This window comes from Mobula birostris, chromosome 12 (genome assembly GCF_030028105.1).
Source record: "Mobula birostris isolate sMobBir1 chromosome 12, sMobBir1.hap1, whole genome shotgun sequence".
NCBI classification, from domain to species: domain Eukaryota; kingdom Metazoa; phylum Chordata; class Chondrichthyes; order Myliobatiformes; family Myliobatidae; genus Mobula; species Mobula birostris.
This window is the reverse complement of record NC_092381.1, coordinates 76,718,108-76,730,392: the sequence shown is the minus strand read 5'-3', so window position 1 is coordinate 76,730,392 and position 12,285 is coordinate 76,718,108. Positions and strand designations below refer to the sequence as shown.

The 12,285-nt window shown below is 44.6% G+C and overlaps 1 protein-coding gene across 2 annotated transcripts in view; it reads right to left on the bottom strand.

The window, feature by feature from the left end:
• Window positions 1-802, bottom strand: part of dennd1b (DENN/MADD domain containing 1B) — a 333,534-nt gene extending 332,732 nt beyond the window's left edge. The window contains exon 1 of one of the 2 annotated variants that reach the window (XM_072274177.1): window positions 571-802. In XM_072274177.1, the coding sequence (XP_072130278.1) occupies window positions 571-587 (17 nt within the window). In that variant the 5' untranslated portion in view covers window positions 588-802. The remainder of the gene's footprint in view (window positions 1-570) is intronic. The other variant, XM_072274178.1, reaches the window with a different exon arrangement.
• Window positions 803-12,285: the final 11,483 nt, after the last annotated feature.

The following is a 12,285-nucleotide window of genomic DNA, read 5'->3' as shown; positions in this document are numbered from 1 at the left end:
AACTAGAGTTAGCTGATTGCTCTTGCTAGACAGAGATCTGGATTTCTTAATACAATTTTAGCTTCATTATACAATTCTTTCCATCCTAATATGGCATTTCATTTAATTAATTATCCTATTAGCACACAAACTGTTGACAATATTCATTGGATTTATTTACTTGTAACCAACCCGACTACCGAACGTACCCGAACAGAAAGGTCTCCTTATCCCCTTGCTCCTATTGTTATTCTCAAACTGACGCTCGTAGTTTTCAAACACAAAACATGATACATAACCTGGTGGAGACTTTTAAAAAAAACTAGAAAGCGCAGATGCCTTGGGCACATCCTGGTTCAACGTGAGAGCTTCAGCTTCTTAGTGTTGTCAGTCTTATTTGGCAAAGAGTGCAGGCCCGAAGCCTGCAGACTTCACCGGGATGGCAAACAAAACCCCGCTGCCTTTACAACACAAGCAAATCGTCCCAGATCGGTTTCGGGAGCCCGACACTCAAAACCAAATGCGGCTCCTTCTGCAGGAACCTCCCAGCTTCCTCCTCACCCCCGCCCCAAGTCCCATCTCCTCACTCACTTCAGTCTGCAGTCCATGGCTACGGCATCTCGGTGCGGCGTCCCCCCACCTCCTGCCTGCCCGGTGTGTCTGCTGTCTGGGTGCCGGTGTGCGTTTGGCCTGCGCGCTGCGCCGAAGGTGCCGTCTCCGCGGTTAACGCTGCTCCCCGAGCCTCCGCTTCGCACACACTGTACAAACTAGGAAGTGGGGACTCACTGACACTGAGAGAGAATGTGTGAGTGTGCGAGAGAGGTGAGCGACGTCAGCGACTCAGAAACATCTGACTGCTTCCCACAACAGGAAGCTTTCCCCCGGGAAGACGGTGAGTGTGGGAAAGGCGAGTTGGTGTCGGAGTGGGGTGAGGATGGTCACTCGCTGGGGTGAAATAAAAGAGTAACTGAGTGAGAACGAGATTATGGGACAGTGCAGGTAAGTGGAGCAGGTTGACCTGAAGCCAGAGACTCTGAAATGCGTTCTTTGGACCAAGTCTGAAAAGTCATCGACTCTAAGTATTAACGCTGTTCTGCTTTCAATGGGTGAGTGTGGGGTGGTGTGAAATGGCAGTAAATAGAATGGAGTGTGTGAGTAAGGCTCAGCAGAATGAATCTGTGTGGGGGTGCAGGTGCAAATGGCGAAGGTGAAGAGGGCATTGTATATTTCGGGAGTATGGAACTCCACTGATATCAGAATAAGTTCTCTGTTTCAATCAAGTCCCAATTAGCCTATTCTTAGTTATGAGCAGAATGACCAAAGACCATGTCAACATATCATGAAGGGACACTTATTCTGCAATAACCTGGTCATAGTTGCCCGGTCTCGGATGCCCAGAACCACATGATTCCAGACCTCATGGACCAAAGAGCTTAATCAAAGGGATGAGCTGAGAGTACATGAATATAGCTTTGGGAGTGACCGTGACTACAAGGTGTCCTGGTAAGACAAGTCAGTGGGTATCAGTGGTCTCGTGCTGCTAAAAAAACATAATGGCTGTTATTCCAGTCTCAGGACATCACTGTAGAAATTCCTGGGAGCAATTCCCAACAATCTTCACTTACTTCAGTCGTGACTTTCCTACTATCCCAAGATCAGTGCTGGGGGTGTTGGATGAGTATTGCACAGTGTTCAATTTCATTGGCAATTTATGTTCACTCTGAAAATAGGTATCAATTAATTTGTTAAGAAGACTTTTTTCTTTATTCATTGGGTGACTTGCATATTTTAATTTTGGAAACGTTTTTAGCAATGTCAAATAGTCTTTTATTAATAACTGTGTCATTTAATAGGATAGTTTCAACTCACTGGATTTCAGCACATTTAATTCGCAGCTGCTCATGTAGCAGCCCTTACATGCATGCATAAAACCTAGCCAACATTCACGTATCAGCTATAAGTAACATTTGTGCCACAGATATTTCAAACAATGATCTTCAACCAGAGGGTAAAACCACCTACACTTGCTTACTATTCAACACTCACAACACGCTGGAGGAACTCAGCAGGTCTGGCAGCATCCGTGGAAAAGATCGGTCGACGTTTCGGGCCGGAACCCTTCGTCAGGACTGTAGGGGAAAGGGGCAGAGGCCCTATAAAGAAGGTGGGGGGAGGATGGGAAGGAGAAGGCTGGTAAGTTCCAGGTGAAAAACCAGTAAGGGAAAGATAAAGGGGTGGGGGAGGGGAGGCAGGGAGGTGATAGGCAGGAAAGGTGAAGAAAGAATAGGGGACAACACAATGAGTAGTAGAAGGAGGCGGAACCATGAGGAAGGTGATAGGCAGCTGGGGGAGGGGGCAGAGTGACATAGGGATGGGGGAAGGGAGGGGGAGGGAATTACCAGAAGTTGGAGAATTCTATGTTCACACCAAGGGGCTGGAGACTACCTAGACGGTGTACGAGGTGTTGCTCCTCCAACCTGAGTTTAGTCTCATCATAGCAGTAGAGGAGGCCATGTATGGACATATCTGAGTGGGAGTGGGAAGCAGAGTTGAAGTGGGTGGCTACCGGGAGATCCTGTCTGTTGTGGCAGACGGAGCAGAGGTGCTCGACGAAGCGGTCCCCCAATCTGCATCTGGTTTCACCTGTGTAGAGGAGGCTGCACCGGGAGCACCGGATACAATACATGACCCCAACAGACTCACAAGTGAAGTGTTGCCTCACCTGGGAGGACTGTTTGGGGCCCTGAATGGTGGCAAGAGAGGAGGTGTAGGGACAGGTGTAGCACTTGCGCTTACAGGGATAAGTGCCAGGTGGGAGATCCGTGGGGAGGGACGTGTGGATAAGGGAGTTGCTGAGGGAACGATCCCTGCGGAAAGCGGAGAGGGGTGGAGAGGGAAAGATGTGCTTAGTGGTGGGGTCCTGTTGAAGGTGGTGGAAGTTGCGGAGGATAATGTGCTGGATCCGGAGGCTGGTGGGGTGGTAGGTGAGGACAAGGGGAACTCTGTCCCTGTTGTGATGGCGGGAGGATGGGGTGAGGGTCGAAGTGCGGGAAATGGAGGAGATGTGGGTGAGGGCATCATTGATGATGATAGAAGGGAAACCACAATCCTTAAAGAAAGAGGACATTTGAGATGTCCTGGAACAGAAAGCTTCATCCTGGGAGCAGATGCGGCGGAGACGGAGGAACTGGGAATAGGGAATGGCATTTTTGTATGTGGCGGGGTGGGAAGAGGTATAGTCGAGGTAGTTATGAGAGTCAGTGGGCTTGTAGAAGATGTCAGTGGACAGTCTGTCTCCAGAGATGGAGACCGAGACATTGAAAAAGGGGAGGCAAGTGTCTGAGATAGACCAAGTGAATTTGAGGGCTGGGTGGAAGTTTGAAGTAAAGTCGATGAAATTGACAAGCTCAGCATGGGTGCAGGAAGCAGTACCAATGTAGTCGTGAATGTACCAAAGGAAAAGTTGAGGAACAGTACCAGAATAGGTTTGGAGCACAGACTGTTCCACATAACCAACGAAGAGGCAGGCATAGCTGGGGCCCATGTGAGTTCCCATAGCTGCACCCTTAGTCTGAAGAAAGTGGGAAGAGCCAAAAGAGAAGTTATTTAGTGTGAGAACCAGTTCTACCAACCGGAGGAGGGTAGTGGTGGTGGGGAACTGGTGAGGTCTATTATCCAGAAAGCAGCGGAGGGCTTTGAGGCTTCCTTGATGGGGAATGGAGGTGTATAAGGATTGGACATCCATAGTGAAAATGAAGCAGTCGGGACCAGGGAACTGGAAGTTATTGAAGAGGTGGAGGGCATTGGATGTATCCCAGATATAGGTGGGGAGGGACTGAACTATGGGTGACAAAATGGAGTCCAGGTAGGCAGATACAAGTTCAGTTGGACAGGAACAGGCAGAAACTATGGGTCTACGGGGACAGTCAGGCTTGTGTATCTTGGGGAGGAAGTAAAACCAAGCGGTGCGGGGTGTGGGAATAATGAGTTTAGCGGCTGAGGATGGAAGGTCTCTGGAGTTGATAAGGGCAGTGGTGGTGCGGGAGACAATGGTTTGATGTTTTTTGGTGGGGTCCTGTTCCAGGGGTAAGTAAGAGGAGGTATCAGAGAGCTGCCGTTTGGCCTCAGTGAGGTAGAGGTCCGTCCGCCAGACTACTACGGCACCACCTTTGTCAGCGGGTTTGATGGTGAGGTTGGAACAGGAGAGAGGAGTGGTGAAGTTGAGACGGTTGATGACTCGGCGACAGTTGGTGATGAAAAGATCAAGTGCAGGTAGAAGGCCCGGGCAGGGTGTCCAGGAAGAGGAGGAGGGTTGAAGACAAGAGAAGGGGTCATCAGTAGGGGGAGGGGAATCCTTGCCAAAGAAGTAGGTTTGGAGACGTAGGCGACAGAAGAAGAGTTCAGGGTCATGGTGGGCACGGAACTCACTGAGGTGTAGATGGAGGGGGACAAAAGTGAGGCCCTTGCTAAGGACAGAACGTTCTGCCTCAGAGGAGGGAAGGTCAGGGGGATGGTGAAGACACAGCAAGGGTTGGGGCTGGGGTCGGAGGAGGAGGGTGAAGAGTGGGAGGTCTCAGGAGGGAGAGGGGGGTTGGGATGTTCAGGGAGAGCAGGATTAGGTGAGGATGAGGGATCAGAGGAATGGAGGGGTGATGAGTAGAGGGAAGGTTGGGAGTCGCGGGGAGGAAAGAGGGTAGTGGGAGAATAAGACGGGCAGTAGGACCCAGTGACAGTGGGAGTGGTCCCGGTCCGGAGACGGTCGGGACCTCGGCTCCGAGCTGGATCCGGAGCTGGGGGTGGCGGAGCCTGTAGCCTGCAGGGCCCCAGAGCTGAGGTCGGAGTCGGAGGCGAGTGGGTCCATGGCCCGCCGGGGGCTGGTGCCCATGTCCGGGAGGCTGTGATTCCAGTCTGGGTCAGAGTCAGAGGTGGATGGGTCTTCAGCCTGCCGAAGGCCTGAGAAGTCAAGGTCCGAGGGGTCAGGGTCCGGGCTGGAGCCGGTCGTCGTCGTGGGCTCCAGGCGGGCGAGCTTGTGGTCCTTCTTGGACGCGAGGAAGGAGAAGAAACGGCGGTTGGAGGCATGAACTTGGCAGAGATTGAAGTGTAGGAGAGGTCCATGGCAGACGGTGGAGAGCGAGACCTGGAGTGGTGGCAGAGAGAGGGACAGGGCCCGTAAGTATCTTTGCATGGCAGCAAACGTGGCACAGAGAATCCGGTGGGAGCAGTGGTCAATGAAACGGAGATACCTGGGATTCTTGCTGGGCCCGAACTGGGAAGCCTGGAACCGGAGCTGGAATCACTGCGATAACAGATGGCGGCGGAGACACGTTCCCAGGAAGGAGACGTGGCTGTGGTAGCGGGGTTTTTCTTGCTTACTATTTCTCAGTCCCTGGTCATCTACATCTTTTTTGTCTTGATTGATCATATGCCCAGCTCTACAATCTCATGAATAGTGTGGTCACAAGAACAAGTCAGGGTCAGGGTAATCTGTGGAATAACTTGCTGGTGCCCTTGAGCCTGTCTGCCGTCTGTTTGGCACAAGTCATGTGTGTATGGATGAGTACAGACGCAGCAATAGTCAAGAAGTTTGGCATTATCTAGGACAAAGTGCTCTGGAAGGATGGGCACCCCATTCATCATCTTAAGCGTACGTTCTCTTCACTCTTGGCTTGTGTCTACCCCATTTGCAAAATGCACTGCACTTATTCACCTAGGCTACTTTGACAACACTTCCCAAACTCCAATCTTCTAACATCAAGAAGGACAAGGGCTGAAGACCAATGAAGACACCATCATGTGCATATTGCCTTTAAAGTCACACACCATCCTGAATCGCTGTTCCTTTATTATTGCTGGGCCAATATCCTGGAACTCTCTTTCCAACAGCACTGAGGTACCTTCAGCAGTAGCACCGCAACAGGATTCAGATTTATTTATTGCATGCACATCAAAACACACAGTGAAATATGTTCTTTGTATTAACAACCAACGCAACCTAGTGATGTGATGGGGGCAGGCTGCATGTGTCAGCACACATCCTGGTGCCAACAGAGCATGCTTACAATGTTCAGCAGAACGACAGCAGCAAAACAAGTTTCTCCCTCCAACCCACGCAGAGTCAAGACCTCCAACCCCAGGACAGGCTGTCTTCAGCCTCCAGCCTCCAACGGACTTGGACACAGACACTGGGCCTTCGACATTCCCAAAAGACTCGCAGAAACTTGCAGACTCGGGGTTCCGGCCATCGGGCCTTGACGTCCAGACTTCGGATCGGCCTTCGGGCTTTGATCCCTAAAATCAACTCCAGGACTTGCCGATCCTTAAAAAACAGTCGCCCACCATCATCTTCTCAAAGGGATGGGCAACAATAATGGCTTTGTCCATGATGCCCAGATCCCAAATATTGAGAATCAATAAAAAGATATTTGCTGTATAATGGTGTCCATCAGTAACGAGGGGAAAATGAGCCAACTTGCAACTGGAGGCAATGAATCTTGGAGCAGAAGCACAAAACCGTAGTGACACGCAAGATTGAATAAAGTTTCATTTCCAAGCCCTTTGTCTTGTAATTCCTTGGCACAATATTGTGGAAATATTATCACCATTAATGTCCATGTAGGTTTCATTCATTCATATTCAGGTTTCAATAATGCACTACCCATAAATGATAAGCAGTTTAGTACTATTAGTCACAGACATTATCTTCTACTTCAACTGTATCACCATTTTCACCGCTAATAATGTTTATAAAGGACCAGGTGCTGGAAGCCATAGAGTTGAAGTTATCCCATAAAATGCTATAGTTATTAACAGTGCAAAGAATATTTGACAGTTAAAACTGTTTACGAAGATAAAATATGGAAGTAAAACAATGAATCAAAAAAATTGTTTTCTTAAAAGATAATTGATACTATGTTTTAAAAGTGAACATAAATTTTAAATTAAACTTACAGCATGCACACATACACATAGATTCACTCAGATATAAAAATTCTGTTACATAAATTAGAGTGCATATCAAGAGCACATTATTCAGTCCCATGATATTTCTAGTAATGTTTTATTGACTACTATTATGGAGTTTACCATTCAATTATTTATTGAGCATATTTGTGGAGTTTAAGTCAGAATTGAAGTACAATTCCTCATCAAGTTTTTCCTTCTCATCATTGTAGGAATTAATGGCTTTTCAGAGAAACTCCTCCTACATGCTTAATCCTTCCTCACTCAGACACTCTTCCTAGCTTCCATATTTTTCTTTCACAAGAGACATCATCAGTCAAAGATTAATTTATTATCCAAGCATGTATCCATATACAATGCTGAAATTTGTCTTCTCCGGATAGCCACGAAACAAAGAAAGAAAGTAAGTTGTTCAGAGAGAAACATCAAACCCACCTCGCTGCACAAAAAAGAACGGCATCCTGATCATCAACCCCCAAAAACAACCCTCTCCCCCCCACAAAAAACTAACAGAACATCAACCCCAAACACCCTCCCATCATGCAACAAAACGGAAAAGGAGCAGATGATTAAAGAAACAGAATATGAAAACCATAAGTCTGAAAAAGTCCACAGTACATAAACACAATAGTCCAATCCACAAACACAGAACCACGAAACCATCCTACGATATCACCGACAATCATCAAAAGAGAGGGACGTCACACCATGCATCCTCCTTCTAGGTTCCACCTGTTAAACAAGTCTCTTTTTCAATCTGTCATAAATCATACATTTATTTCCATGTTCCTGCACACTTTCTCCAATACAGTTTAGCATTTGCTCTGCCCATATCACAAAGGCTACCTCAGCCTCACAAATCCTATCTTAAGCAAATGTGATGTGCTATCCTTGAGTTTCCAGCAACACTTAACACAGATGTTTCTGTCATTTACTTCTGAGTTCTTTTCTCTAGCTCAGTAAATATTTTCGTGTGTGTTTATCCCTATTTGACCTGGTAAAGTCAGTGGATCTTCAAATGCTGATTCTTAAGAACACATGATTTGGGGTTAGATGTTGGCCATTTGCACCACCATTCTTTGAGATCATAGCTGATCTTCTATATTGGTTCCATTTTCCAGCACTTTATTAATGGGACAAGAATGGTTCTGCAACACAAGCTTTGTTGCTTTTGGATTTCTTTTTGCCCAAAATTAGCTCCATGCTAAGAAAGAAAAGATTCAATTTAATGATAGATATGCAATCCAACATCACCTATACTTGATAAGTCAAATGTTGAGATACAGTTGAAAATATGATAACATTTATTTCTTTGCTTTCAGGCTAAAAAAAAATCAGCAACTATATATTTCAATACAAATACATACAATATAGTTCCACATATGTTATGGTTATATTTTAATTCACATCTTGACATAAGGGAAGGTGACATGAGAATGGCATGGATTAATTACTAATTATTGATATGCTGCACAGCTCTTTGTACCAACTCTAAAACTTTGAAATCAAGATTGACCAATAAGGATTTGTGGAAAACTAGTGAGAATGCCCAGCAACCATGCTTGGCATATTTTACTCTAAATATGGCAAGCAAGATAATGCCAAGTTTACTGCATGAGTAAGTGCTTAAACCCCCCAATAATTTATGGCAAGGGTGATGCACCATGCCAGTCTTGAAGCACCTCTGACAGCTGGATGATTTGCACAACTCTGCTGTTAATATCATTTCAGTGACAGCTTGTCTTTGGCTTCAGCCTGTGTTCAAAAAGTTTGTTTCCATTAGCTTAATTAATGCAAATAAAACTCTTGCAGAAAATGAAACTTATCGGAGAGATTTTTTTATTGAGATATAATGCAGAATGGACCCCTCCAACTCTTCAAGCCATACCGCCCAGCAATTTCCCCAGTTTAATCCTAGCCTAATCATGGGGTAATTTACAATATCCAATTAATCTACCAGCCTATAGGTCTTTAGACGGTAGGAGGAAGCCAGAGCACCCAGAGGAAACCTATGCAGTCATGGGGAGAACGTACAAACTCCTTGGAGGCAGCAGTGGGAATTGAACTCAGGTCGCCTGTACTGTAAAGTGATGCGCAAACCATCTGGCTACCAAGCCGCCCTACTTCCTGCAATGCCATGCAAAGCTCTGCAGTTCAGCAAAACACATTTAAAATTACAAACTCTCCCCCCACTGGTGTAAATTGGTCTTGAACATTTTTTGCATTTTAAACTTCTCTTTCTGTTGATAATGTGACTTTATTTCACCCTAATTTCATTTCTCGGATTATTTCCTGATACCTCAAACGTATTTGTAAAGGTGATTGCTATTTGACCCCATCATTCCTCAAGATCCCATCTGCAGTATATTATCAGCTAGCACTTGCAACTATTTACAGCATACAAGATGTCTGGGCTGATTGATGAATTGGAAATCTGACTACCAGGGCATGCTACAAGATGCTATCTTCCAGCAAATTCATGCCCCTTACTCTAAAAATGGAAAAGAGTGAGAGCATATGTTCATGAAATGGAGTCAGCGTTCAAAGGATGTGTGCAAGTTTGAAACAGAATAAAGACAACAAGGATGTGAGGTATGGGAAAGGAATGCTATAAAGTTTTTTTAAATTGTATTTATACATGAATATAATGGGCTGAGTGAACGAGAAGGGGCAGAGTGCCCTCTTTCAGTGTGGTTTTGTGAAAAAGAGGGGAAAGGTGGAAAGAGGAACACACATGCAGAGTGACAGGAAGGAAGAAACTACATATGCAACAATTCACATACGAGCATCCTCCAGTCCTCCTCACTACAATTGAACAGAAGCAAGCCATTTTGACCCTGAGGGAGAGCAGAAGTGCATGATAGACTATCAGGCTGCGAGTGCCTATAAGAGGCCGAGAGAATGAACGCATAACCATGAGAGGCAAAAAAAAAAGAGCAAGTGTCCCTGTTGGAAAGAAAGTTAAAAACAAAAGTGTACAAGCCAGGAAGATAGAGGGACAGAGAAAGCTGAAATAATAAAGAGATTAATGAGGGAAGCTGAGACAAGAGAATTGCACGAGAGCAGCATAACAAGAGAACAAGTGCCGGAGACCAAGCATACACCTGAAGGAGATGAGTGAAAAACGTGCACAAGCCAAGTCTCAATCACTTTCCTTCTCACATACAGTGTAAATACACAGTGGGTGCAAGCAGAAAAGGCTCCAGTCTCATTTTGAGAAACCCAGAAAATTAAAATATATAAAAATAAAGAGAGCATGAGTGAGGTTTGAAATATTATCATTCGCCTCCTCCACATTATGAGACTCGTGCATTTTCTCTGCCATGGGGAAACTGAAAGCTGCGATAATTGAAAGAATTAGTCTAGCATGTTTGCTTTTCTCAATTACCAAACAGATTCCTACATAAAAATAAGGGCTGCCAAAACAGATCCATTCAGAATGTTGTACAAGTCATTATTTTAGAATCATGTATTCCAATCCATTGTTATTTCCCATCATCATGAAGATTTTTGCTGCCACTTAAAATATTAACAACTGAGCAGCAGAGGCTTTTGTTGATCATCATCTGAATTTTTCATAAGTTATTCATTTAATTATTCCACTACTGGCAGACGTGTCTTCAGCCGTTAATGCCCAAATCTCTGGAATTCCCTACCAAAAGCTTTTTATCTCTCTTTTCTTACTTGTCCAACTTTAAACCTGTATCTTTTAACAAGGCCTGTGGCATTCACTGTAGTATGCAGCTCAGTAGCAATTTTTGTATTTTGATGTTGCTGCATTTTAAATTAGATGTTAAATACAATACAATTGTTCACAAGGGTGGGGTGAGGGCCATTTACAACACTGGTTTGGGATTTGATGTCTTGAATTTTGAACAAATTTATGGAAAGTGGAGGAGGGAAAGTGCACAATGAAATCTCAAAATATCAACGGGATAGATATATAGACAGATGTGTTCCCCAGTGGACTGATAAGTGTTACTATATATTTCCTTAGAAGGAACCCATGTGGTCCATCATGTTTCTGTGAGCTCACAGTGTAATTTCATTCCTCCTCTAATTTTTCCTGTAAACTTTTTCTATAGAACATTTCAGAGACCAATTAATTGACCAAATTTCAGAGACCAACTAATTGACCGCACATCTTTGGGATGTGAGAGAGAACTGGGACACCCAAGGTAGACATTGGTGGAATGTGCAGTACTGGAGGTCAGGATTAAACTGGGATAGGTGGAGCAATGAGGCAGCAGCTCTACTAGCTGCCCCTCGGTGACATTGAGTCTTACCTCTCGAGCAGGGGTTCCCCACGTGGGGCCCGAAGAACCCCTTGCTTAATGACATTGCTCCATGGCATAAAAAAAAGGTCGGGAACCCCTGCTCTCGGACTTATCAGAATACTAAATTTTAACAGACATGTTTGCAATGCTGGGGAATATTAAAAGTAGAAGTTGCTATGCTGATTTGCGACATGATAATAATTCAAACACGGGAACTTTTATTTCTGACTTCACTCTATAAATTATGAAGTGAAATTTGATACGAACTTCATCTGAGGAAGTAAAAGCCCTTCTAATTTCTATTCACACTCGTGAAAGTCTGAGTATACAGCATTTAATATTTCTACAATATCTTCAATGTGCCATGTTCAAAAGGGGAAATGTCCATTTATAAATCTACATTGCCATTCCATGATGAGGAATAAAATTCGCTCAAAAGATTAAACGGTACCATTCAGCACTCAGAACCAACCACTGTATCAACATTAAGTGCAATAAACCAATGAACATGAAAGCAAGGACATTCTATCGCAAAAGAACAGTTACTGTGTAAAGACCACATACAGAAACCAATTACAAAGCCTGATGATGTTTTTTCAAGAGCAACATGTGATCAAGAATCATTCTCAGAAGCAATCCACCCAAGTGTAATTGTTACTATTACATAGATTTCGTATGTAAATATTCTATCCTTGTATATATTGTACATACATAATCGTCACACAAAATGCTTGCATTTTCTTAGAATACTAGCAGTTTCATTGCAAGATCTCCAAAGGAGAGTGTAACAATGCAAAGTCTTCTGGCTAAAATTTAAAACATAAAGCAATACAAAAATTCTCAGCCTTTGCAGAATTGCAATAATACAAATAGGAAGCATTTTCATTTATACAGCATACATTATGCTTTATGGTCAGGGCATCAATGGATAAGGTGAGAGGGCATGTGTATGGGGTTGAATGGGATCCAAGATCAGCCATGTTGAAATGGCGGAGGAGACTCGATGGGCTGAATGCTCGATGCTCCAATGTCTTATGGTCTTATTAACTATCTCACAGAGTGAGGCAGC